The 25,532-nt window shown below is 44.9% G+C and overlaps 2 protein-coding genes across 4 annotated transcripts in view; one reads left to right on the top strand and one right to left on the bottom strand.

Moving 5' to 3' along the window:
* The first annotated feature begins 2,024 nt into the window (after positions 1 to 2,024).
* Positions 2,025 to 24,569, top strand: lrpap1 (low density lipoprotein receptor-related protein associated protein 1). Its single transcript, XM_085760510.1, has 8 exons — positions 2,025 to 2,317; positions 3,330 to 3,474; positions 13,825 to 13,955; positions 15,325 to 15,445; positions 18,055 to 18,210; positions 19,051 to 19,133; positions 20,187 to 20,363; positions 21,948 to 24,569. Exons 1-8 carry the CDS (start codon positions 2,156 to 2,158, stop codon positions 22,014 to 22,016), a joined length of 1,044 nt encoding a protein of 347 aa, XP_085616636.1. The 5' UTR covers positions 2,025 to 2,155; the 3' UTR covers positions 22,017 to 24,569.
* The window catches only part of LOC146991334 (protein Dok-7-like), a 34,128-nt gene continuing 30,829 nt past the window's right edge, over positions 22,234 to 25,532 (bottom strand). For all 3 annotated transcript variants that reach the window (XM_085760263.1, XM_085760413.1, XM_085760343.1), the window contains one exon: positions 22,234 to 24,138. In XM_085760263.1, coding sequence (XP_085616389.1) covers positions 24,002 to 24,138 — 137 coding nt within the window. In that variant the 3' untranslated portion in view covers positions 22,234 to 24,001. The remainder of the gene's footprint in view (positions 24,139 to 25,532) is intronic.

Here is a 25,532-nt window from a genome sequence, read left to right as displayed (position 1 = left end):
TAGACCAATAAGTGAGAAAGATTATGCAGCTAAGTCATCTTGTTAAATCCTTTATTTCTGTGACAAATAACTGCAACAAGTAAAATAGATATGTATTGAACTGCTTGGTAAAATAACAAAATGCTGCATTCACTGAATATGAAAACATTAAGGCTTATTTGTAGCTGTTCCATTGTGTCTCCAGATGTCAGACAAGCAAAATTCATTTATCAGATGATTAAACTGTCTTCTGCCTTGAAGAGACTGTTTGCTTTGTGACATGTTCTAGTTCTCATTAGATTTATATTTGCCAGGTAAGCGATGAAGGATTTCTGTGACGAATGAAGATTTGAAACTATGAAAAATTGTTGTGATGTGGTTCTGTCTTTTGTTCAGCTGTTGTGCGCTGCATGGCTCTCACCCACAAGCCCATCATTCATTCACTCCCTTTCTGTCTCTCACTTCAATTCACTGCAATTCACTTTCACTTGAATGAGATTTATTGACTTATTACAGTTCTAAAACAATATTATGAAAGTGAGGGAGCACAAACTAATGTCTTTCTGTCTGAAGGTCCTTCTCGCTTCCTGTTCCCCTCTCTTTCTCCCAGTTTAATATAGTTTAACTGAATTCAGTCCAGTGATTGTGCTGTATTGGCATGAATGCTGTATAAACATTTTTTTTTCAAGGCGACCACTTCAGCTGATCAATAATAAAAAGCTTGCTCCTATTCTGTCTCCCACTAAACCCAATTAGCTTGGCTGCAATGAATATGTGATGGATAATATAAATCGTTAATTCAAAATGCCATGTGTGTGTGTATATGTGAGTCTGTGTGCTCGTTTGTTGTGTATACACTTCCATGGATTACACGGATAACTATCATAATATCTGCACAGTCGACCAAAAAGGCTTGTGTCTACATGTACATTGCATCTCCTTTTTTTAAACTCCTCCTTGGTCATGTAATGGACTAAGAGAGCCACACATTACAAACAAATAACGTGTAGGCTAAATGTCCAGCAGCAACATGAAGACCTTGAATATCCAATAGTCTGATAAGGCTGAGAGCCTGAGAGGAGGAATTTGCATAAAACTTTTCTGTGATTACCAATACTTTTATTATTTCAGCTGATGGAGTTAGCAGCCCCCGCCCTCGTCATGGATCTATTGGTCCTCGTCCCTATGTCACCACATTCACACGCATCCCTTGGCTGCACACACAGCCCTTCATGCCGTTCTCTCTCCTCATTGGATAAAGCTTGTAGGACACAAGGAAGTAGGCTATACAAGAAATTTTCTCCTCGGCTTACAGCAGAGCAGAGTGACTGACAGACCCGTGTTTCAGACCAAACACTAAGTGATTGCTGTCGGAAGATACAACTATTTAAGACTTATATTGACACAAATATTCTGCTTACTTCTGCTTTAAAATCACTCAAATTGCATGATAAGGAATAAACAAATAGAGGCTGGCAATAGTTTGAATCTTCTATCAAAAATATGAAACCTACAAAGCCTTAAACAGTATTTGGTTTTCATTGCCTATTTGAGGTATATTGATAATAAATAGGCTATTTATTATTTATTTTCCTAAAGGGAATAATAGGCTAATCATTTTGAAAGACATGCTGAAAAATAAATCAAGTAGCTTAGGCTATTTTATAAACAAATTAGATAACCATCGTTTTCTTCTTTTCTCTGACAAGAATATAAGCTGTAGTAGACTATACTAGTCTGAAAACCCCTATGTGTCCCCCTGCAGCCACACAGCCCATCCCGGTGTTGTACCCATGGATGTATCCATGGTTGTAGCCTACCGTACGTGAGGATGTGAGCAGCATCCAGTCACGTAAACGCGTGGAGCGTTTCTATTTGTTCAGAGCTTTTGGAGCACCCGTTGCCAGGTAACGACGCAGAACTGCATTCCAAGAATTGTAGTTCAAAGAAGACAAGCCCTGTTTGCGCTACTATCGAAAGCGTTGGGACAGACAACTACATATCCCATAATGCAAGTCTTACGGAAGTTCCCGCCCCTTTAGAGCACATGACTTGTGGTGCTCCGGTGAGCCACAATAACATACAGCCTCCACACTGTTCTCAAGCTACTTTTGTTACCTAACCACTGTTTTTTCCGTCTCCGTTGTGTCGTGGGTTGTGTAGCGTTGTTCCTACAATGAAGCTGCTGTGTGTAGCCGTCGCGCTGTGTCTCGGTGTGGTTGCCAGAGCTGGGAAATACTCCCGGGATGTGAACGAGCCCAAAGCGGGCGGCAGTGATGGACAGACGGTGGAGTTCAGGATAGCCAAGCTGAACCAGGTGTGGGAGAAGGCTAAGCGGGTACGTAGCCTACACACACCAGGCAGTCTGCAACGGCGGCTACTGTAACAACTGCTAATAGGCTAGTAACTGCTACAAGTAACGACTGTCGGTAATCAGGAGCCAACCAAATACAATGTAATATACCCTCTCTATGCACAGTTCATTGACAGCTGCAACCTGCATCATGAAGCATGGTACTACTACTGTAGTTAATTGGGAATACATATGGATATAATAATCTATGGCTGAAGGCCTTTGAGGAGGTCACCCACATGGTCCAGCAGGACATCTCTCTGGTGGAGATGTGTCCACTATTATATGGCTGCTGTACTGTTGGTTTTACACAAACAAAATGTCAATAGGCAGAGGTCATTCACTGAGAAGAATTATTTCATTGTTTTTGTCAATTTCCTAAAAGAACATGTTTGAATTTTTCCCAAGATGTCAACAGCACGTTTAACTCATCCGTCTTAAAGTTAAGAACCATCGTTGTTTCAGTTCATTTTCTGTGGTTGACCATGACAAATCCAGTTGGTTTAAGTGATGTTTTTTGTTTTGTTTTGGCCAGAGATGTATGTACAACGTATGGACCGCCCCACTGCCTGCTTGCTATGTCTGATTATTTGTATTGTCTAATGTTTGTCTGTGCTCCATACTGCTGTGGTCGTGAGAAAATAAAAGTGAAGTAAAGAAAAAACCCCAATGAGATTAGATGAGAGAAGAAACACTGACATGAAAGTTGAGAAGCGATGCTGGGTTGAGTATTAACAGTTTCCTAACTTGAAGTAAAACAAGCCAGGATTTCCTCCTGTGATACCAAAGTAGGAAAATGTGTGTCTTATACTCTTGATCAAGATCCTTCCAGTCATTTGCAACTGTCACAGTGTTTTTGCTTTGTCAGTGTTTCAGCTTCCCTTTATAGTCCGTTGTTTCATCACTCCTTACCCTGCTGTGTCCTCATACTTTCCCTCTCTGCTGGTCTTACTGGTCTTACATTGTCTTACATTGTCTCTTGTTCCGGTTCTGACAGATGCAGCTGTCCCCTGTCCGGCAGGCTGAGCTGCACAGTGACCTGAAGATCCAGGAAAAAGACGAGATGCAGTGGAAAAAGTTGAAGGTGGATGGTCTGGATGAAAATGGGGAGAGAGAGGCCCAGCTCCGACGTAACTTCAATGGTGAGACAGTCTCTCCTCAGCAATGTCTTGTGTCCTCTCTTGGATCTAAACTCACTATGGAGTCAGTTTGTATACATACATATATACATACATAAACTCTCCCAAGCAGCCATTTGATTCCCAGAAGAAATCTCTCATCTCTGTCAAGGTTGGACTGCTGCTAAAGTCAGAATCTCCATTTGAAATGAAGACTGCAGCTGATTCCGTATTCATGCAGTTTAATTATGTGTAGTGTGAGCAGAATTATTCCTCCGATTTTAAAGAGAGTCTCCTATTCACAGACATGTGGAGCGTGACGTGAATATTGCATTTCTGATGCTAAATGGCATACACTGAACACAGATACACACCTGATCTGTGAAGGATGTATCGACAAATGAGATGCAGCTCCTGTCCCTGGAGTTTCCTCAGACGGAGAAAGGTCAGGAACAGGCACACTGAGACAATCAAATCTTTAATCAAATCATGATTACACCCTGGAGCTGCTGGTGTACGAGGGTCTGTCTGAAGGGATCTTCACCTCAGCAGCTGCAGACACACACTTCGTATTCTGCCACCAACGGCCCATGGAAGCAGCAGTCCACCCCCCCACCCCCGGACTCCTCTTTTTCTTAACTCCCCAGTGGTGGAGTGACCTTCCAGCTCCAGAGTAGATAGATAGATAGATAGATAGATAGATAGATAGATAGATAGATAGATAGATAGATAGATAGATAGATAGATAGAGAATAAGAACAAGAATAAATAAGAAAATATATTTTAAAAAATATATATCTATGCACACATACCCATACATACACGCACTCACGTGCAGAAGAGTCACTTCCTGCTCCTCTGTAGGCTAAATATAAATCAAATCCCCTTCTGTCCTCTGTGCCACGCCTTTCTGCCTGAGTTACTCTAATTGGGTTGAAAAATCAGTCGTCTGTCTCCTTTTTTTTATTTCTTCATGTATCTCTCAGTCTGAGGTGAGACAAATCCTGACACCTTCTTTGTTGTAAATTGGTTGTTCTGGGAGTGCGAGCTTATTTTACAGTCAGCGCTCATTGTAGATGAAAAGGGTCAAGAGTCTCAGTCGAAACCATAAAATGTGTATTGTGCAAGCCCGGCGCTGCCTCAACTTCTTCCAGCCTGTTTATGAGGATTTTTTAACTAGGCCCTTGCATGTGGACCGGCTCCTAATGAAGTATCAGCAGTTAATCAGTGACAGTGATTGGTTACTACGGTGTTGAGATGATGCTGAATCAGCTCCTGCAGTAACGTTTACTGGAGCAGAATAATGAGGGCAGATCCTCTTCAGAGCAACGGCCAAACTGTTAGGACAGCACCGGACTGATGAGGCTGTATATTGTGCTGCTCAATATTTTTTTGCACACAGCTGACAAACAGCGAACAGATTAGTTCCAGAAATGTGAAATACAGGGTCACTTTATCAGTTATCTGTCCCAGAAAATGTGTTCCAGACAGTTTTTGGATCCATTTCTTTTTAATCTTCGGGCTTCTTTTGTTTCTGTAAGTGCCGGCACGCTGCCAGGTTCTGAGTTATGGAAAGTGTTCTGTTAGGGGACTGAGTGGAAGTGTGAATAAGCATTTTCTTTTTCCTCTCTTGCTCTCACCTTTAAATATCAAGTTTTGGACGACAGAAAACAGCATGACAAAGAGCACATGTCTATCACCTACTGTGTTCCACTTATGTCACTTAGTTTGTTTTAAGGAGTTCTTGTCTGCATCCTCAAATCTAAACTTGTTTTTGTTTTGTTTTTTGGCCTGCCTGGCTTATTTTCAGCTGCAGATTCATTAGAGATGTATAGGGATGTAAATCTGTTCTCTTTAACCTGTTTGGCCCACTGGAGCCTGCACAGCGTAGCAGATGCCGGTATGAAAAAGCTCATAAAATGCTGTGGGGGTATTTTTTTCCTAATGTTTCTAAAATAAGACGCCCTGACCGCACTAAAACAACACTTCAAGTACTTTTTGTCAAAACAGTATTGTTCCAAGGGGCCAAATAGAGAGTCCGCCTGGTACTTTCCTCACTGAAACCTTTATAAAATCTATATGCTCTGTGATATTCTCGTCTACTTTGGTACAGTTAAAGGGATAGTTCAACATTTTGGCAAATTGGTCCATTTACATAATCCCTATAATCTTAGGAGTAGGTTCGTTACCTTTAATTGTCGGTGCAAGCTGTTTTTAGAACGGCGGAGCAGAGCCACAAGCTACTCAGAGCTACTCGGTTTCCCTCATCAAACTCATCAAATACACAATCCTACGACTCCAAAACGCTCTGGTGGACAAATTGTGACCTGCACAGTGTTTCCCCCGGAAAATGTGTTAGTTAAAGGGATAGTTCAACATTTTGGCAAATTGGCCTGTGACGGAGCGCCGTCACGGTCCGTGCCCAGCGCACGGGGAGCAGCGCACGGGGAGCAGCGCGTGGCGCTGAGAGACGCTGATGCTCGCACACACACACACACACACTCGTTTCTTCCCTCTGTTCATCTCAGTTCAGTAAATGATCATGTTAACGATCCTTTTTCCTCCCAGCTCTGTAAGGAGACCATGGGTGCACACTTGGTCTCTGTTGTAACTATTATGCATACACTTACCTGCATCGTAACTCACCGGGGTGGGTGTGTCCTCAGTCAAACCGGGACAAAGGATTTCCCGGTGTTATATACGTCACTGGGCGGGGTTTGCGGTCATGTGACTGGCGGTGATTGTGCCGTTATTGTTTTGTTTCATTTTTCATGTTTATATAAGGCATGTGGAGTTGACATTGCATCTGGTAAATCATGGAAATATGTTTGGTAAAATAATGAATACCTGAATGGTGAAATGGTTTCTCTGATATGAGTATGTGTGTTGATAATTGTTTTCATAGGAATATCCGGCTCAGTGGGAGGAGCCTTACCTTTAAAAGAGGGCTGCTTTGGCCCGGCCCGGTCAGTTAGTGTTGGGCTGCTGCTTTGAGCTGTTGCAGAGCTCCCTGTATGTCCTGTATGGTTTATGTTTTGCACTGGGTGAAGCAAATAAATCCACCAAAGGAAATACTTCTGTTGTCGACTACGCCATCATTTATATGTCATCTGAACCTGGTTTAAGGACCCCGTGACATATGGTGTCAGAAGTGGGATGGCTAGTCGAAAGAAGATGTTCCCAAAGCGCACGGGACTGCGCACCGGACTGCGGTCCCAGCGGCAGCGGGCAGAGGCAGTGATGGCAGCTGCAGATGTAGATGCAGTTTGGGAGTCGCTCGGTTCATCCTCAGAGGAGGATGAGAGGGAGGACGACCCCGGGCCGGACCCAGGAGTCATGGCGGGCGCAGCAGCCACAGGTGAATCAGGGGGAGAGCTGGTGACTATTATGAGAGACTTTTTGGCAGCACAGCAGCGAAGAGAGGAAAATCTGTTGGCGGAGATCCAGGGTTTGAGAGCCTCTCTTCCACGGGCTGACCCAGTGCTCCGACCGGTCATCCCTCATCTTCCTGTCACCCAAGCTCCAACTCGGCGTGGGTCTGGACTGCTAAGCACGCTGGCAACCCCTAGCACGTTGACAGCGAGCAGTCCCCGGCTCGGACTACCAACGCCAGCAGCTCAGCGTGTGCGCCGTGACGCTCCGTCAGAGGCCGCTTCTCTCCAGCTGCAGGACTCTGGGGCCCGGTTTGGCCAGCCCAGCTCAGAAGGGAGGCATATGAGTGAGCCAAAAATCCCGCTATACCAAGCGGAGGAGGACATTGAGAACTATCTGCTGCGGTTTGAGCGCATCGCCAAGACGTGGCGGTGGCCTGAGCCTGAGTGGGCATGTCGTCTGGTTCCACTGCTGTCGGGGAAGGCGTTGGAGGCCTACACAGCCATGGATGAGGAGAGCGTGCACTGTTATGCTGACCTGAAAGCTGCGTTGCTGACGAAGTTTGACATCTCACCAGAAACCTACCGGCAGCAGTTCAGATCCACAACAGTTCCATCTGGTGAGAATCCGACGGAGACCTATCACCGACTCAGGGGCCTCTACCGACGCTGGATCCGACCGGAGCAGCACACCAAGGACGACATCGGGGAGGCCATCATCTTGGAGCAGCTACTGCGTGTGCTTCCGCCGGAGGTGAGAACATGGGTGAGGGAGCGCGAGCCAGCGGGAGGGCTCGCAGCGTCCAAGCTGGCGTTGCAGTACCTTAATGCCCGGAGAGGAGGTCCTGCTGCACGGCCCTCCAGTGCACCCGCACCGACGACCGGCACCTTCACCATTCCAGCCCAGACCTGCCAGGCGAGAGAGTAGCCAGGAGCTTCCAGGTAGCAACATGGTCCCAATCCATCGGGCATCGGGTAAGGACTTTGTTTGTTTCTACTGTCAGCAGCCGGGCCATAAAGCTTCTGTGTGTCCCATACGCAAAGCTAAGGTCATTGGGGCCTGCTATGCACCCCGGCCAGAGGGGGCTGCCACTGGAGGCGCCAGATTGCAGCGCTACAAGACTGTGACCATAAATGGCCAGCAGGTTACTGCTCTGTTGGACAGTGATAGCTTCATGTCCCTGGTTAAAGGCAATCTGGCACCAGTGAGCACAGTGGATTATAACAGACAAGAGAACATTCTATGCGTGCATGGGGATGAACGGCCCTATCCAAAAGCTGATTTGACTGTCGTTATCAATGAACAACCTTACCTGTTAACTATGGGAGTGGTAGAGGGCTTACCAGTGGATGCTGTGCTTGGTTGGGACTTACCTATCCTCCTGGATCTGCTCCTCGAAGCTGAACGGACTGAGGGGATAGACTCTGGGGAGGTCAATGTAAATGTTGCTTGTCCTGTGATTACCCGAGCCCAGGTGAAAGCCGGTGTCCAACCCCTCCCAGATCTTGACAGTAGTCTGTGTGAGGGTGGCACAAAGGGGCCAAGAAAATCCAGACGCCAGCGGCGTTTTGAGAAGCAGCTTAGGCTACCAGAACCTGAAAATGAAAATGTGTTATCCAACCACATGTGGAAAATTCCTGAAAATGTTTCTGTGTTGCAAAGGGGGGATGAAACTTTGAAACCATTGTTTGCCAAGGTGTTAGATGGACCAGAGGGGAAATGTCTGGGGAAGGAAAGGTTTGTGGTAGATAACAGTGTGTTGTATGCTGTTGATGAGGAAAACAGACGTCTTGTGGTACCTGCTAGCTGTAGACCTCTTGTAATGCATTTAGCACACACACTTCCCTGGGCTGGGCACCTCGGCCGTCACAAAACATATCTGCGGGTCAGTGCAAGGTTTTATTGGCCCTCAATGTACACAGACATTCAGAAATATTGCAGTACATGTCCAACCTGTCAGAAAACCGGCACTGCTCAGAAGTCTGACAGAGCTTTCCTGCAGCCACTGCCTATTATTTCTATCCCTTTCCGCAGGATTGCCATGGACATTGTGGGCCCTCTGGTGAAAAGCAGTGGTGGTCACCAGTATATTCTGGTTGTGTGTGACTATGCAACCCGTTTCCCAGAAGCGTTCCCCCTCCGGACCATTACCGCTCCTGCTGTTCTGCGGGCCCTGGTGCAGCTGTTTTCCCGAGTTGGCATACCTGATGAAATCCTCACGGACCAGGGAACCAACTTCACATCTAGGCTGATGCAGCTCTTCCAGAAACAACTGGGCATCTCGGCAATCAAGACCACGCCGTACCATCCACAGACTGACGGTCTTGTGGAAAGGTTCAACCAGACGTTGAAGAGGATGCTGCAAAAGTTTGTGGATGACACTGGAAAGGACTGGGACCGTTGGCTGCCATTTCTGCTCTTCGCCTACCGGGAGGTTCCACAGGCCTCCACCGGTTTCTCTCCCTTCGAGCTACTCTATGGGTGGGATGTCCAGGGCCCATTGGATTTGCTGAGGAAGGGCTGGGAGGTTCCTTCCACCTCTCAGAGTGACAGAAGTGTGGTACAATATGTGGTGGAGATGAGGAACCGGCTGGCGGGGTACCAGGAAGAAGCAGAAGTCAACCTGCGGGAGGCACAGAGGAAACAGAAGACCTGGTATGACCACCAGGCACGGCACCGTGAGTTTCTGCCCGGACAGAAAGTGCTGCTGTTACTTCCTTCCTCCAGCAGCAAACTCCTAGCGAAATGGCAAGGACCCTACCTTGTTCTTCGCAAAATGGGGCCCGTCACCTATGAGATCCATCACCCTGAAAAGAAGAAACCAAAACAGACTTACCATGTGAACTTGCTGAAGGCATGGAAGGAGCGTCCACCTGAAGTTCCTGGAAGCAGTGCACCAAAGGTCCTGTTGGTGAGGCAGGTGGACCTGGAAGAGGAAATGGAGGCCGGGCCAGAGATGCTAACCGAAGCTGCTACTCCGGTGCTGACACATCTAGCACCAGAGCAAGCCAGACAGCTCCTTAAAGTCTTCCAGGGGGTTCCTTCTTTATTCGGTGCATCTCCAGGGAGAACCGACTTCATTGAGCATGTCATCCGCCTCAAAGATAGACAACCCATCCGTCAACGACCCTATCGTATCCCACAACAGTTGGTGGGGAGGTTGCAGCAGGAGGTGGAGGAGATGTTGAGACTTGGTGTGATTGAGCCTTCCAACTCAGAATGGTGCAGTCCAGTGGTTATCGTCTTCAAGAAGGATGGCTCGTTGCGGATATGTATTGATTTCAGGAAGCTCAATTCGGTCTCAGAGTTTGACGCTTATCCCATGCCGAGGATTGACGATCTGCTGGAGAAGATTGGAGCTGCCAAGTACATCAGTACTCTGGATCTGTGTAAGGGGTACTGGCAGGTACCACTGGAGAAGTCTTCTCGCCCCTACACAGCGTTCCGGACACCGGCTGGACTTTTCCAGTTCACTGTGATGCCCTTTGGCTTACATGGTGCCCCCGCTACCTTCCAGAGGCTAATGGACAAAGTCCTCCTGGGTTGTGAAAGCTACAGCGCAGCCTACCTGGACGACGTGGTGATATACAGCCGAACCTGGGAGGAGCACGTTCACCAGCTGTCCATGGTTCTCGGAAGGATCCAGGAGGCGGGATTGACCCTAAACCCTGGCAAGTGTGAGTGGGCACGGCAGGAGACACGGTACCTGGGATACCAGCTGGGAAGAGGAATGGTCCGTCCACAAGTGGATAAAGTGGAAGCCATCAGAAACTGCGCTCGACCCAGTACCAAGAAGGAGGTACGGTCTTTCCTGGGATTGGTTGGCTGGTATCGACGGTTTGTTCCCCAGTTTGCCACCATTGCCGCTCCTCTCACAGCTTTGACCTGCAAGGACCAGAGGAACCCAGTCACCTGGACAGATGAATGTGAGGAGGCTTTTAACACCCTGAAAGCTCGCCTGTGCTCTTCCCCTGTCCTTAGGAGCCCAGACTTCACCCAAAGGTTTCTGGTCCAGGTGGATGCCTCTGGAGTGGGCCTTGGAGCAGTTCTGGCACAAGGAAATCCTGGAGAGGAACAACCAATTCTGTACCTGAGCCGAAAGCTGCAGCTCCGTGAAACCAGGTATTCGACGGTGGAGAAAGAGGGGTTAGCCATTAAGTGGGCTCTGGAGAGCCTGCGGTATTACTTGCTGGGGCGGGAGTTCGACCTCGAGACTGATCATCGAGCTCTCACATGGATCAACTCCATGAGGGATCACAACAGTCGCCTGACCAGGTGGTACCTCTCGCTCCAACCATTTAGGTTCATGATCCGACACCGGTCGGGCAAGACCAACGTGGTTGCCGATTACCTTTCCAGGCTGACACATTCTCAGCCTCTGGGAGGAGAGGGATGATGTGACGGAGCGCCGTCACGGTCCGTGCCCAGCGCATGCCGCATGGCGCACGGGGAGCAGCGCATGGCGCTGAGAGACGCTGATGCTCGCACACACACACACACACACTCGTTTCTTCCCTCTGTTCATCTCAGTTCAGTAAATGATCATGTTAACGATCCCTTTTTCCTCCCAGCTCTGTAGTGAGACCATGGGTGCACACTTGGTCTCTGTTGTAACTATTATGCATACACTTACCTGCATCGTAACTCACCGGGGTGGGTGTGTCCTCAGTCAAACCGGGACAAAGGATTTCCCGGTGTTATATACGTCACTGGGGCGGGGTTTGCGGTCATGTGACTGGCGGTGATTGTGCCGTTATTGTTTTTGTTTCATTTTTCATGTTTATATAAGGCATGTGGAGTTGACATTGCATCTGGTAAATCATGGAAATATGTTTGGTAAAATAATGAATACCTGAATGGTGAAATGGTTTCTCTGATATGAGTATGTGTGTTGATAATTGTTTTCATAGGAATATCCGGCTCAGTGGGAGGAGCCTTACCTTTAAAAGAGGGCTGCTTTGGCCCGGCCCAGTCAGTTAGAGTTGGGCTGCTGCTTTGAGCTGTTGCAGAGCTCCCTGTATGTCCTGTATGGTTTATGTTTTGCACTGGGTGAAGCAAATAAATCCACCAAAGGAAATACTTGTCGACTACGCCATCATTTAAATCTGTCATTTGAACCTGGTTTAAGGACCCCGTGACATGGCCCATTGCCATAATCGCTATAGTCATAGCAGTAGGTTCATTACCTTTAATTGTAGGTGTAAGCTATTTTCAGTACGGCGGAGCGCAGCAGCTGGCTGCTCAGAGCTACGCTACGGAGGCTAACGGAATTTCTTGGTTTCCCTCATTAAACTCATCAAATTCAACATCCCAAAACTCCACAGCGCTTTTGTAGACAAGTTGTGAGCTGCACAACCACCACGCTATGAGATAATGACGGAACGATACGAAACGGAGCCGTTTTCGAGGTAAATACAGGGTAAATACGGAGACTGCTTGCTGAAAAACTGTCCCTGAACGCAACGCGCATCAGCGGTTTTGTATGAATTTACCTCTAAAACGTCTCCGTTTCGTATCGTTCCGTCATTATCTCATAGCGTGGTGGTTGTGCAGCTCACAACTTGTCTACAAAAGCGCTGTGGAGTTTTGGGATTTTGTATTTGATGAGTTTGATGAGGGAAACCAAGAAACACAGACCCGTGTTTCAGACCAAACACTCTATATAAGTGATTGCTGTCGGAAGATACAACTATTTAAGACTTATATTGACACAAATATTCCGCTTACTTCTGCTTTAAAATCACTCAAATTGCATGATAAGGAATAAACAAATAGAGGCTGGCAATAGTTTGAATCTTCTATCAAAAATATGAAACCTACAAAGCCTTAAACAGTATTTGGTTTTCATTGCCTATTTGAGGTATATTGATAATAAATAGGCTATTTATTATTTATTTTCCTAAAGGGAATAATAATCATTTTGAAAGACATGCTGAAAATAAATCAAGTAGCTTAGGCTATTTTATAAACAAATTAGATAACCATCGTTTTCTACATTTTTTTTTTTTTTTAAGACGTTAGTTTAGGCGGCAGCTCTTTCTTGTTAAGGCGGCCGCCTTAACAGGAAAGCGCTGCGGGAAACCCTGCTGCACATTCACCACACTATGAGATAATAACGGAACGTTACAAGACAGAGATGTTTTCAAGGTAAATTCGTGAAAAACCGCTGATGCACGTTCCTGTCTAGGGCAGTTTTTCGGCCAGCAGCTCCTCCAACTCTGTCCTGTAACATTCCGTTATTATCTCATAGCGTGGTGAATGTGCACAACTTGTCCACCGGAGCGTTTTGGAGTTGTTGGATTGTGTATTTGATGAGTTTGATGAGGGAAACCAAGAAATCCCATTAGCCTCCATAGCGTAACTCTGAGCAGCTCGTGGCTCTGCTCCGCCGTTCTAAAAACAGCTTGCACCGACAATTAAAAGTAAGGAACCTACTGCTTAGAATATGGGGATTATGGCAATGGGCCAATTTTCCAAAATGTTGAACTATCCCTTTAAGGAGTTGCTGATGCATTCAGGGGCATCTCTATACAGAGCCATTGCTATCATGGTGTTTTCCACTGTGTAAAGGAGAGGATAATAACAGTTCGCTCAGACAGAGGAACAGTCACAATGTTACTAACCCTAACCCTAACACTGGAGTTATATTCTCTAAAGGTCATCACTGAGACCAAGATTATGCATATTAACCTGATAATTGTTGAGCTATTCTTCATTTATTTCAGGGTAGGTCTGTCTAGGAACCTCACCTCCAAAAACCCTCCTGCTTAACAGTTTTTTTAAAGATGTGGTGACTCACTGAGTTGCTGTCAGTGGTTGTTGTTCGCCTCTGGGTTATTTTTGATGTGAAAGTTTTGTTCAAGTGATGAATATGTATGTCACTTTAGATTCTCCTGGGTATCAAACAGCATCTTCTCACAACAGCGTCAGTGGTTCCTCCTTACTCACTCATGTCAGCATCGTTTATGGCAGTGATAGCTAAACGTCTGCTCTGTTACACAGTGATCCTGGCCAAGTATGGGATGGATGGGAAAAGGGACACACGGCCACTGGAGAGCAACTCCCTGAAGGACCACGACACCAAAGAGGGAGACTTGTTTGATGATCCCAGGCTGGACAAACTCTGGAACAAGGTGCGTTTGAATTTGTGTGCAAAGGAGGGAGGAAGAAGATTAATAGAAAGTATTTTGGGAGTGATTTCATGCCCTCTTTTTCACAGTTTAGTGAGGCACACTGTTGCTGGAGGAAAATCTGCCATAACAGCCACAAACCTTAAGTTGGCCAAATCCAGTTCAGTTCAAATAAAAAAACATCGGCTCTAAGTTGATTCAAAGGGTTAAAAGCGGTCGTCCTCTGTGTCAGAATGCAGCTGTAACATGCAGCAGAGAAACATATTATCTCTTGTTTTTCAGCACAGCCAATTATTTTCAAAAGAGTGCGCATTGGTACCTATGAGAGAAGTTTTATTCCACCTCCATTATAATTACCCACATTGCACCTAGAGCAGAAAAGTGACAAGTGTTTTGTGATATTTTTTGGATGCCTAGGAAAATTTCATATTTGCAAGTTCCATGTATCAGTCCAAAGGGCTCCATTTAAACCTTCCAGATGGAGCTGAAGTGTTGTCTTGTGTTTGGTGTCTTTTTTGCTGTTTTATTCAGGGGGGAAAAAACGGTTGTTATGACAGGTATATAATTCAAAGAGGAGGTATTTAATCTCTTGCTTTTTCACAGGAGAGTTTTGGGTTGTACATCCATAAATCAATCGCAGTGCCATCTCACAGTAGTTATGTGTTGCTGTGCTGCTGGCACAGTGTTTCAGACAGGATTGGATTCTATTTGTAATAAGTCAATCACCGACACAGACTCCTGACCCATCTGAGAGGCTGAGAGGGTCTGGGTAACCAACAGGACAAAGCCTGTTTGAAATATTTGATGTCATATGATGAGAAGTTTGAATAAATCTGTGGTTTGAAACTCTTTTGACAAATCTAGGCGATGAACAGCAACTCTGGATTTACCAGGTTGTGAGAAAGATTCTCCTGTGCAAGAGACATGGTGACACATGACGAGGTTATACAACATGTCACAAAGAGGCTCCGACCTTCTGAGACTGTGCTGTGACCTTTAAACTGACCTCCGCCAGAGTCGAACACTGACAACACACTGTGGAGCTGCCTGTGTTGCACCTTATTCTCTTGACAATACACCCTTAAAATAAGATGTGCCACTTACTTGATGATGCTGTCACTTTCCATTTCATCAAGATGTCAACAGTGCACCTGAACATACCTCATTTTCAGACCAACCTCCCCATGGGCACACAGAGAAGTCCAAGTGTGTTTGTTATTTAAACAATGTGGGCGCCCAAAGGGAAAATAAAGAGATAGAGATTTTAGTCAAACAGAAGTGTATTTCACACCACTGTCCTATTGTCCAGACCTCTCACTCTGCTCCTTTGGACACTAACTCCTTCTGTCTCCCATGACTCCACCTCCACCAGGCCCAGAGCTCAGGGAAATTCTCCAACGAGGAGTTGCTGAGCCTTAAGAGGGAGTTCCAGCACCACAAAGACAAGATCCATGAGTACACCATCCTCATGGACACCGTCAGCAGGACTGAGGGTGAGCTGCATGAATCACTCCCTCTGCTCACTATGCCAGGCTGATGTGTCATGCCACCTCTGCTTAGTTCACGTTGGTATTTTCTGAGGCCAAGTTTACTTTAAGCCCTGTTGTCCTCTTTGGGGTTTTGTCTCAGTGGTATGAAATTTCTTGTGGCAATGTGAGGAGGAGGAAAATGACTAGGGGTTTAACAGTGGCTAAGCAACTCTTACATTCTGAAACGTACTCCGTTTTGAGATCACAGTTGGATATGTTTTTGATACAGTGAAAAGAAAAAATGTGTGTAATTGTAAATCTGTACATTTATAACCTTGTGGCTATAATATCAAATTGGGTGATTTGCAGTTTCTTGAACACAAGAAATGCACACAAAGGCACATATTTAAAAAAAAAAAAAAAAACTGGGGCGGTGCGTGGCGCAGTGGTTAAGGCGGCCGCCCCATGTAGAGGCTACAGTCCTCAACGCAGGCGTCCCCGGTTCGGATCCCACGTCGGGCAGACCTTTCCTGCGTGTCATTCCCCCTCTCTCTGCCTCCCCCTTTCCTGTCTATCTCACTATGTACTATCAAATAAAAGGCAAAAAAGCCCAAAAAATATACTTAAAAAAAAAAAAAAAAAAAAACGGAATAAAGATCAAATAGGAGACAGTGCTGTGGCTGCTGCTGCAAATCCAGTCTGAACAGCAGCATTACACTCTACTCACGTAACACACCTGCTCCTGTGAGAGGGAAGGATGATAATTACACACTGTTAGAGTCCCAAAATGTGAGCGCAGCAGGAACACGAGAGCAGAATAAGTCACTGGGCCACAGAGGTGAAGATATCACATGGCTTATACACACTCTCTCTCTCTCTCTTACACACACACACACACACACACACACACACACACACACAGTGAAGAGAACAGTCACGGCCACTTGCTACCAGATATTTCAACATTTTGGCAAATTCGCCTATTGCCATAATCCCTATAGTTTTAGTAGTTGTTTCACTACCTTTAATTGTCGTGCAAGCTGTTTTTAGAATGGCGGGGCAGAGACGCGAGCTCTGCATGTGTGCGGTATTTCTGGGCTTTCCCTCATCAAACTCATCAAATACACAATCCAACAACTCCAAAACGCTCTGGTGGACAAGTTGTGACCTGCACATTCACCACGCTGAGACAGAGTTGTTTTCGAGGTAAATACGTAACATGGCAGCTCGGCAGAGTGACTTCAAAAGCAAAAGTAGTTCAGAGTATTTGCTTCATGTGTCGTAATGTTACATAATTATTTCATAGCGTGGTGAATGTGCAGGTCACAACTTGTCCACGGGAGCGTTTTAGAGTTGTTGGATTGTGTATTTAGTTTGATGAGGGAAACATAGAAATACCATTAGCCTCCATTGCGTTAGCTGAGCAGCTCACATCTCTGCCCCGCCGATCTCAAAACAGCTTGCACCGACAATTAAAGGTAATGAACCTACTCCTAAAACTATAGGGATTATGTCAATAGACGTATTTACAGTACCACAATGTTGAAATATCCCTTTAAGTTAGGTTTGCCTGTATGAAAAGAACTCTGTGAGCAGACTATAATTACTGTAAACCAGTGATGCTCAAACCTTGAGACCGAAGACTTTTACATAGATGTTTCATTACAGAAAGAGTTTGAAACCCATTCATTGTGTCACTGTTAAACAGCATTTGTATAGAAATGACTCAGCTCTTTTTGCCTCTATCTGTTTTTGTTTACTGTCATAGTTATGGTTCTTTGAGCAGAATAATTTAACATTTACATAGACAAAATTTGCACCATAATTATATTTTCTAGCCACCAGGGGAGCTTCCAAAACAAACAAATGTAAATTTATGTTCAGACTAATGGTTCTGTATGTACATAGGGTGCAGATATCACACCGCAGGTTGCCACCCACTGATCAGCACTTGTCAAACCCCATCAGAGCTGTGAGTTTTGAGCTGAGCCGACCGCCACGTCTCTCCAGGACCCGACTGACACTCTGCAGCTGTTTCGTGCCAGAACTCTTCCGTTAGCGCTGCACACCGCTGTGTTGCTTGCCGCACAAAGCCCGAGGTGTTTTTCTGCCTGTCTGATGCATTTAAACATTGAGCCAATCACATGTTGTCTGGAGGGGAGTTTTCATGCATCTCCGCAGCACCACCACCACCTCCACCTCCACCCCCTTCCTTTCAGAGTTACCAAGTCTTTTCTTTTTTTTTTCTCCCTTTTATCCAAATGTCAGCCGTCATCATTGAATTAGTGAGTCACTGTCTGCTTGGCCCTTGTTCAGTATTTAGCCCTCTCACCCTTTCCAGGGGTGAGACAGGCAGGAGTCTCACAAGGCTTCACGAGCTGCTTAAAGCTCTTATGAAAGAATACATGGAGAAAAACCATCCCTGTGGAACGTAAAATGTACAGATTACTTTACAGCTGCTGCTAAACTCTATATTTAAAACGCTGCTTCTCTTTCTCTCTTGTATTGCTCGACGTTCCTCTGCTCTTCTCGCTCCTCTTCATCCACCCACTCAACCCCGCTGGCTCTTGACTCCATACCTGACTTGTCACCCTCCTCCCTTGCTCCCCTTTTCTCCCCTTTTCCCCCAACAGAAATCCACAAGAACGTGATCTCCCCCCTGGACGGCGACACCAAGGAGCACGTGCTGCACCAGAAACACACGGAGCTGAAGGTGAAAATGAGAGACCTCAACCAGGGCTTCGAGCGCCTCCGTAAGCTCAGCCACGAGGGCTTCACTGAAGACAGCGGTGAGGGAGACACAACACACACACACAGACACACGGCTCGCTCGTGTGTTTCTGCATCTCATTCTCACTCTGCATTTATCGCATCAGCTTAATGACTGGGATTGGTATTCATAATAACTGTGCCGGATCACAGCATGTTTTGTGCTCTTTAGTTTCAAATCGAGTTTCTAGAACGAAAGATGAGAAAAGGACTGTTTGAAAGAGGAGTTATTTAAAGCTGCACTCCTCCAGCTTGTCCTTGCGCCGTGTAACTCTTGAGAAGTCGTCATCACTCTTGTTATGATTCAAATTTCCCTGCAGTTTCTGCTCTCTCATCTCTTGTTGCTGCGCTGCCGTCGGTCGAGTTGCGCTGCAGGTTCGGGAGCCGTGCGAGGTCTCAGCGGTGCAGGTTTCAGAGGGAGTTTGTCAAGAGTTTAGACGAAGATGCTCTTAGTGCTGATTCATCCTGACTCCCATACTCCACTCATTCCCCCTGCGGGTTGTTTCTCACTCAACCACGTCTTACAAAGTTACTAAACGCTCCAAATCTCCTTGTGTTTGCTTCGTCTGGCTTCGTAATCCGTGCAGTTTTGCGGTACATATGTAGTGGCAGCAACTCAGGCTGAGATGTGAATACAAGCAGTTTTTTTCCCTCTCTTTCATACTGCGTGTATATACTAAATGACTGCACAGCCGTGGTGGCTCGCTGTTGTGAAATCTATCTTATAAAAACGGCCGCTGTGGCTGCTCCTCTTCAAAGCCCCCCTTCCTCTGGAGAGTACGGGTATTGGTGAGGCTCCAAACTGTCTCCTCGGACTGTTTATCTCTTCATCTTTCCCTCTTTTTGTTCTTCCTCTGTAGAGTTTCGGGAACCCCGTGTGATTGAACTGTGGGAGGCTGCCAAGAGAGCAAACCTCAGTGAAGACGAGCTGGACTCTCTCAAGGTAACTCTTAAATCTCTTACGACGGCTCCCTGGACACCTCTGCTCTCAGCTGTTTGTAGATAACGGCTTTTTATTTTATCAGAGCACTGCAACTTTGCTGCAACTTTCTAATCAAGTTCCCTTTTGGTAACAGTATTACCTTTTGCAGTGTACTTTTTATTTATTTTTTATTTTTTTATTGTACGATACCAGTGACAAACATTAAAGGTGTTCAGAAATGGCCGTTTGTCCCGTTTGTCGCGCCTCCTTCCACGAGTTTCCACAAGTTTACCCCAGTAAGGAAAACTAATTGCTATTGCTAACCTACGTAGCTAGCTAGGCTAAGTGATGGAGCGCAGGGATCCGGAGGAGGAGAGTGGAGTAGGGACGGAGGAGAGTTTGTGTCGGTGGTGGTGGACGAGTCTCCTCCACCCGTTTTTCTCAGACGTTTGATTGACAGATGACTGATCCAATATTATTGGCTGATGAATCATGAGCAACATGATGCATAATTCGTGTGCCTGCATTATCCAATGCAAAAAAACTAACTAAAACTAAAAACTACCCCACTTTCACCCCGGATTTACTCGAAAATAGAATTTTGCACAAAGTTTGGGCTAGGAGTAAATTAAGAAAAGAAGAGAAAAAAATAAGTCAATAAATAAAAAATAAACTTCATTTCCCCCTCCCCTCCCAACCCCCCACTCATTATATGAGGTGACTTTTGTAGTGTACCTGGTAGCTAAGTGCATGGTGAATCATTAAGCACAGACAGGATTGTATTTTATGCATGACACATTTGAAATGTGCAGGAATTTTACCCTTCTATCTCTGCTCCCGTCACCCTTTGTCCCTGGAGCAGACGAATGCAGCGAACAACTCAATTTAGATTTTAAATTTTTGAACACATCCGGCTCTGAGATCACATACATCACAGGGAAACGCTCAGCTCCTATTTTCTCTGTGACATTTCCGCTCCAGTCACCTTTTGAGATGCCTATCAGCTCCCCTGCGCCGCTGCCATGTAATTGTAAACGAACTGAACCTGTGCCCTCCTTCCCTTCAAATATTTAGGAGGAGCTACGTCACTTTGAGACCAAGGTGGAGAAGCACACCCATTACCAGGAGCAGCTGGAGCTGTCCCACCAGAAGCTGCAACACGTGGAGTCTCTGGGAGACAAAGAGCACATCAAAAGGAACCAGGAGAAGTACAACACACTCGCCGAGAAGACGAGGGAGATGAGCTACAAGGTAAGGAAGGATGACAACGGCGTCTATTAGCTCCCAGCTCCTCACCCCCTCACCCTGCCAGTGAACCCCACACAGCTGTAGTGTAAAGGCTCACTCCCTGCCAGCTGTCCACACTAATATGGCTGCAAAATGGGGACAGAATGAAAACCGCTACGGTGCTGAAAAAAACACAGTTCCAAAGAAATAGGGGACAAAGCTCATATTGTTCCTCTGGAGTGACACTACAACATGAGGAAAGATGAAGAGCTCTGGAAGGAAAGCTTTGTTCAAACCTTATACCAAGAAAAGCTGTTTTTACCCTGCTGTAAAACACTGTAGTAAGGTTTACAGCTATCTACAGAAACAAATGAAGTAGGTGTGTGTTCATATTAGTAGGTACTTAAGCAAAATTGGGGCTGTAGCCGGTGAAGAGTCCACGTTTGTTTTCAAAGCTGGAATTTCAAATGTGCCCTACAGTACATTGCCAATGGTGCATTGACTAATGTTTGAAAACGTTATTCAGTCAATCATTTCTCCCCTTTAAAGGAGACATATTCTGCCCCTTTTCCATAAATTAAAATAGTTCCCAGGTGTCTTAAAGACATGTCTGTGACGTGTTTTGGTCAAAATACCTCAAGGATCAAACATCACAGCTCTTCTCATCTTCTCGAAACAGCCCTGTTCAGAACGGCACGTTTCAGTGCGTGTCCCTTTAAATGCAAATCAGCCACTGCTTCCCAGGTGGGGTGGTATTATGCAAATTTGAAAAGTAGTTACATCATTGCTAGACAACAGCTCATAAAAACACATGGATTTCAACCTAGGGAGCCGGAACATTACAGATTTTTTTGTCAATTCTCAAATTTAGGAGGCCGAAAGGCAAGACAAACACCCAAATATATGTTAAAGTGAAAAGTTACATTTCCATAATATGTCCCCTTTAATAATGCCAATTGGTGTTGTATTTTATATTGTTGGAAAGCCTGATTAGTCACCTTTACTGTACAACGAGGTACAACTTGTAAGGATTGTGCATTGGTGGAATGAGCAACACAGCTAAAGGTGTGGGAACCCCCTCAAAAATGTGCCAAAATCTCCAGTAATATTCCCTTGTTGGTGTTCAACTCATGTTCCTGTAGTTATCACTGCATTTGTAGAGTGTGCTAATATTTCAGCTTTTTTATGTGACCAGTAGTCAGTGCAGAATAAATATCAGCACTATCAGTCATTTTTATATCAAGACTTACAAACAGCTTTATTAGTTCAGTATAGTATTCTGTGAACTTGTGTTTTACTGCATGTCAGACTGACATCAAATCAACAAGCATTACAAAAAAACGTTCTACAATGCCAGGGATGAAATGTCAGTTGCAGTATTGCTTACAGTAGCACAGGTTTCACTTTTTACTGTACCAGTCAGAATTTATTATTTTGATACTTGATGTCTCACTGTCGAGTGTGTTTCACACATTTAACTGTAACATTCAAATTCTTCTGCCGAGGTAGAACGAGTTTGGTTGTAAACTCTTATTGTGAGCTCTTATATTTAGACATAAAGAGACAAAGAAGGGCAAAAGTGTTGACACTTCTTTGTCTTGATTTCAGATGAAGAAACACATGCAGGATTTGTCCAACAAGATCTCTCGTCAAGGACTCGAGCACAACGAGCTGTGAGAGGTTCGGCCTCGCCGTCGTCTCGTCAGTGAAGGTTGAATGAACTGAAATAATTCCTTCTCCACACACGCATCATACGCTGCATCACCGTCCATTCCTGTAAAAAGAATCAGTCCCTTTCCATTGAACCTTTTTCTACTTTTCTAGTTGCTGATTGTCCAAATTGCTGTGTGAATGCACTGTAGGTTGTTTGTACAGATTTTTTTTTTTATATGTAAATCAGATGGATTTACTGAGAGAATGACCTGCTCAGATTATTAGGTACAGATCAAAAAATAATGAATAGTTTACATACTCGTCTGGTACTCTGTAGCTCCATTTCTTCATACAGCTAATGACAGACCAGTGTGGGAGAAATGTCTGGTTATGGTTCAAAAACTGGAAGCGTATAGCTTTACTCCAACAATGCCAAATCGTGTGGAGGAGGTTGTTGACGGAGGGACAGCAGCAGCTGACTCAGCCATAACCAGATGATGAAGCTCGGCTGAAGACTGATGGTGGTTTGGATCATGGAGCGCCGCCAACCAACTGCACACTGTACTTCATCTCGTCAGAATATTGGCTCGTTGGCGTTCAGACCATTTGTCCACAGCCCTCTGTCGTTAGCTGTGAGAAAAATAAAGGCTACGTCACACGGGCTGTTACTACTGTAGAGACTCAAACCTCAGTCTGCTCCAGTATTATAATGTTACCACTTTAGTGCGATCGATATAAAATGAACAACGTTTTGCAGATTCGGGTAAGAAGCACTGAAACCATGAAACCTGAAAATGTAGTAACAGCAATCTTTATTATTCAGTGAGATACAAATGCCAAGAACGTACAAACAGTCGTATTTTAAAAATATAGTTTCATATCATTCACGTTGTCCTGGCGTAAATAAAAGCAGTGACTATTTACACATCCTGTAGACAAAAGCAGTCTGTCCCTGTGGAGACATCAGCAGGCTGTTCTGGGAGAAGAAAAAAAATAAATTCTTACGCCTCATCCTCACGTTCTGTCTTAATCCTCATCTCCTCCTCAGACAGCGGTGGGGAACCGCCACCATAAAAACAGATTACCGTCAAATATTGGACGATTTGTCCTGATATCAAGAGGGAGGTGAGACATTGGAACACACTGCGCTTTTCCATTCATCAGTTCTTGCCCTCTCACGGACCAGAAGCAAGAGACATTGATTGCTGTGATGAATAATGTTAGTCTGGCTGATTACTCAGTCATGTCCTGCTTGGGCCACATGGGCCTAGATTAATGTAATTTGCACCCGAGATATATCTCTAAGCTGCTTATTTCAGTCGAATGCTTTTAAGCTCTTATGTGGAATGATTGCCAAGCAAGCTGGGACTCTTAGCAGTTGATTGTAAGGTGACAGTGCGATGAGAAGAGCTTTATCTCATTATGTGATCATACTATGAACCATACCTGTGATAAATAATAGTAATTTAAACAATGGCAGTTGAAATCTCAGAGGTAACAACAAACAGAGCCATACCCAAACAGTCTGAAGGGACAGCTGCTGTTTATCTGTCTCTCATCTGTAAAAATCAGTCATTTTGGTGCCGTTCCTTCATATTTCAGGACATTTAATACCAATATTCAATAGAATCTGAAGAGGCACATAGAAAAAAAGTTCCTCCATCAACAGTTGGCTTTGCGTACTGAAGTGCCATGCAACAAAAACAACAACATTTCTAGAGTAAAAGCGCAACACTACATCTAAGTATATGCAAAATTACAACATAGAAACAAAATATCCATAAACATCCATGATGGCAGCTGCATAAGAGACTTCCCAGACATTTTCTGTTTTCTTCTTCTCAGTGGAATGGATTGTTGGCGGGAATTTCTGTACACTGGCACAACTGTGTGTGTTTGTGTGTTTTTTAAGTGTGATGATCAACTGCATCTGAGCATTTTAGCTTATTCAGAGAGATGGAGAGAGTGAGAACTATCCTACAGTGTCATCGGTGTTGAGCGTTGCAGAGTCAGGTCGGTGGCTCTCGCCGCCTGTTCTCCAGCTGACTCAGTCTGTCCTCCCTGCCCTCAACGTGCTCCGCCCCCACTCTGTGAGCCGTTTCCATGGCACTGATGTCGAGGTGGGCGTACCTGACGGAGTCCTCTTCTGGTTTAAGGAATCAGTGGGAAAGGGGGAAGAAGAGGGAGAACGTTAATGTTTCTAGAGTTTGACACATTTACTTTAAGTTGTCACATACAGGAAACATGCTGTGTAAAGAAATATTCAGTGTCTTTGACCCTTTAGTAATTCAACCTTACACCATTTTCTAAAGGATAACACACTAAGTGATGGGGCTGTTGATTTATCTGTAAAGCGTCTCATTTTGTCTGTGATTTAAAAACCCATGAAATTACTTTTACCTTTTAATTTGCCAATTCAAGCCTGATAATTTGAATACATTTAAACGGTTTGTAATTACTTTGTGTCACTGTATAATTGCTTCATTTTCACCATGCAGAAATATGTGATTATGCCCCATAAATTAGGCTCTCGAGTAGCCATAAAAATGAAATTCATGTGTGTTTGTCATGAATAAATTGTCTGTACTGGAACCTAGCTGCTGCAAAAACACATTTTCATCTTTTTTTTTCCTTTTACGTTGATAGAGACAGATGCAGGTAAGAATCAGTACTGGTAGAATAAATACACCCTGCCAGTGAGCAGCAAGTGCAGAACAGATGCAGACAGATGCTGTTTAAAGGGATATTTCAACATTTTGGCAAATTCGCTTATTGCCATAATCCTTATAGTCTTAGCAGTAGGTTCATTACCTTTAATTGTTGGTGCAAGCTGTTTTTAGATCAGCAGGGCAGAGACGTGAGCTGCTCAGCTAACGCAATGGAGAATCATGGTATTTCATCAAACTAAATACACACAATCCAACAACTCCAAAACACTCTCATGGACAAGTTGTGACCTGCACATTCGCCACGCTACGAAATAATAATGTAGCAAATACTTGGAACTACTTTCGCTTCTGAAGTCACTCTGCCGAGCTGCCGGTTACGTATTTATCTCGAAAACAACTCTGTTTCGTAATGTTCCATTATTTTTTCATAGCGTGGTGAATGTGCAGGTCAGAGCGTTTTGTAGTTGTTGGATTGTGTATTTGATGAGTTTGATGAGGGAAACAAAGAAATACCGCATGCCGTGCAGAGCTCACGTCTGCCCTGCGGATGTAAAAACAGCTTGCACCAACAATTAAAGGTAATGAACCTACCCCTATGATTGTAGGGATTATGGCAATTGGCGAATTTGCCAAAATGTTAAAACATACCTTGCTGGCAAAGCATCAGAAAACATTCTTTTAACTTTGAGGTGTCTCTGTTTAATAACTTCCATTAATGTGCAGTGTCTCCTGACTTCTACCACACATAGAGATACTGATAATCATTAAATCTGCTGATAATGCATTAAGCCTATGTGTGGTAGAAAGAAGGGATGAGAACGCTGACATTAAGCAGTTATCAGAGAGGTCATAGATGGAAGAAAGTGCCAGG

This window comes from Trachurus japonicus, chromosome 1 (assembly GCF_045865225.1).
Source record: "Trachurus japonicus isolate A0001 chromosome 1, Traja_1.0".
Classification (NCBI taxonomy): Eukaryota; Metazoa; Chordata; class Actinopteri; order Carangiformes; family Carangidae; genus Trachurus; species Trachurus japonicus.
This window is presented reverse-complemented; position numbering and strand designations above follow the sequence as displayed.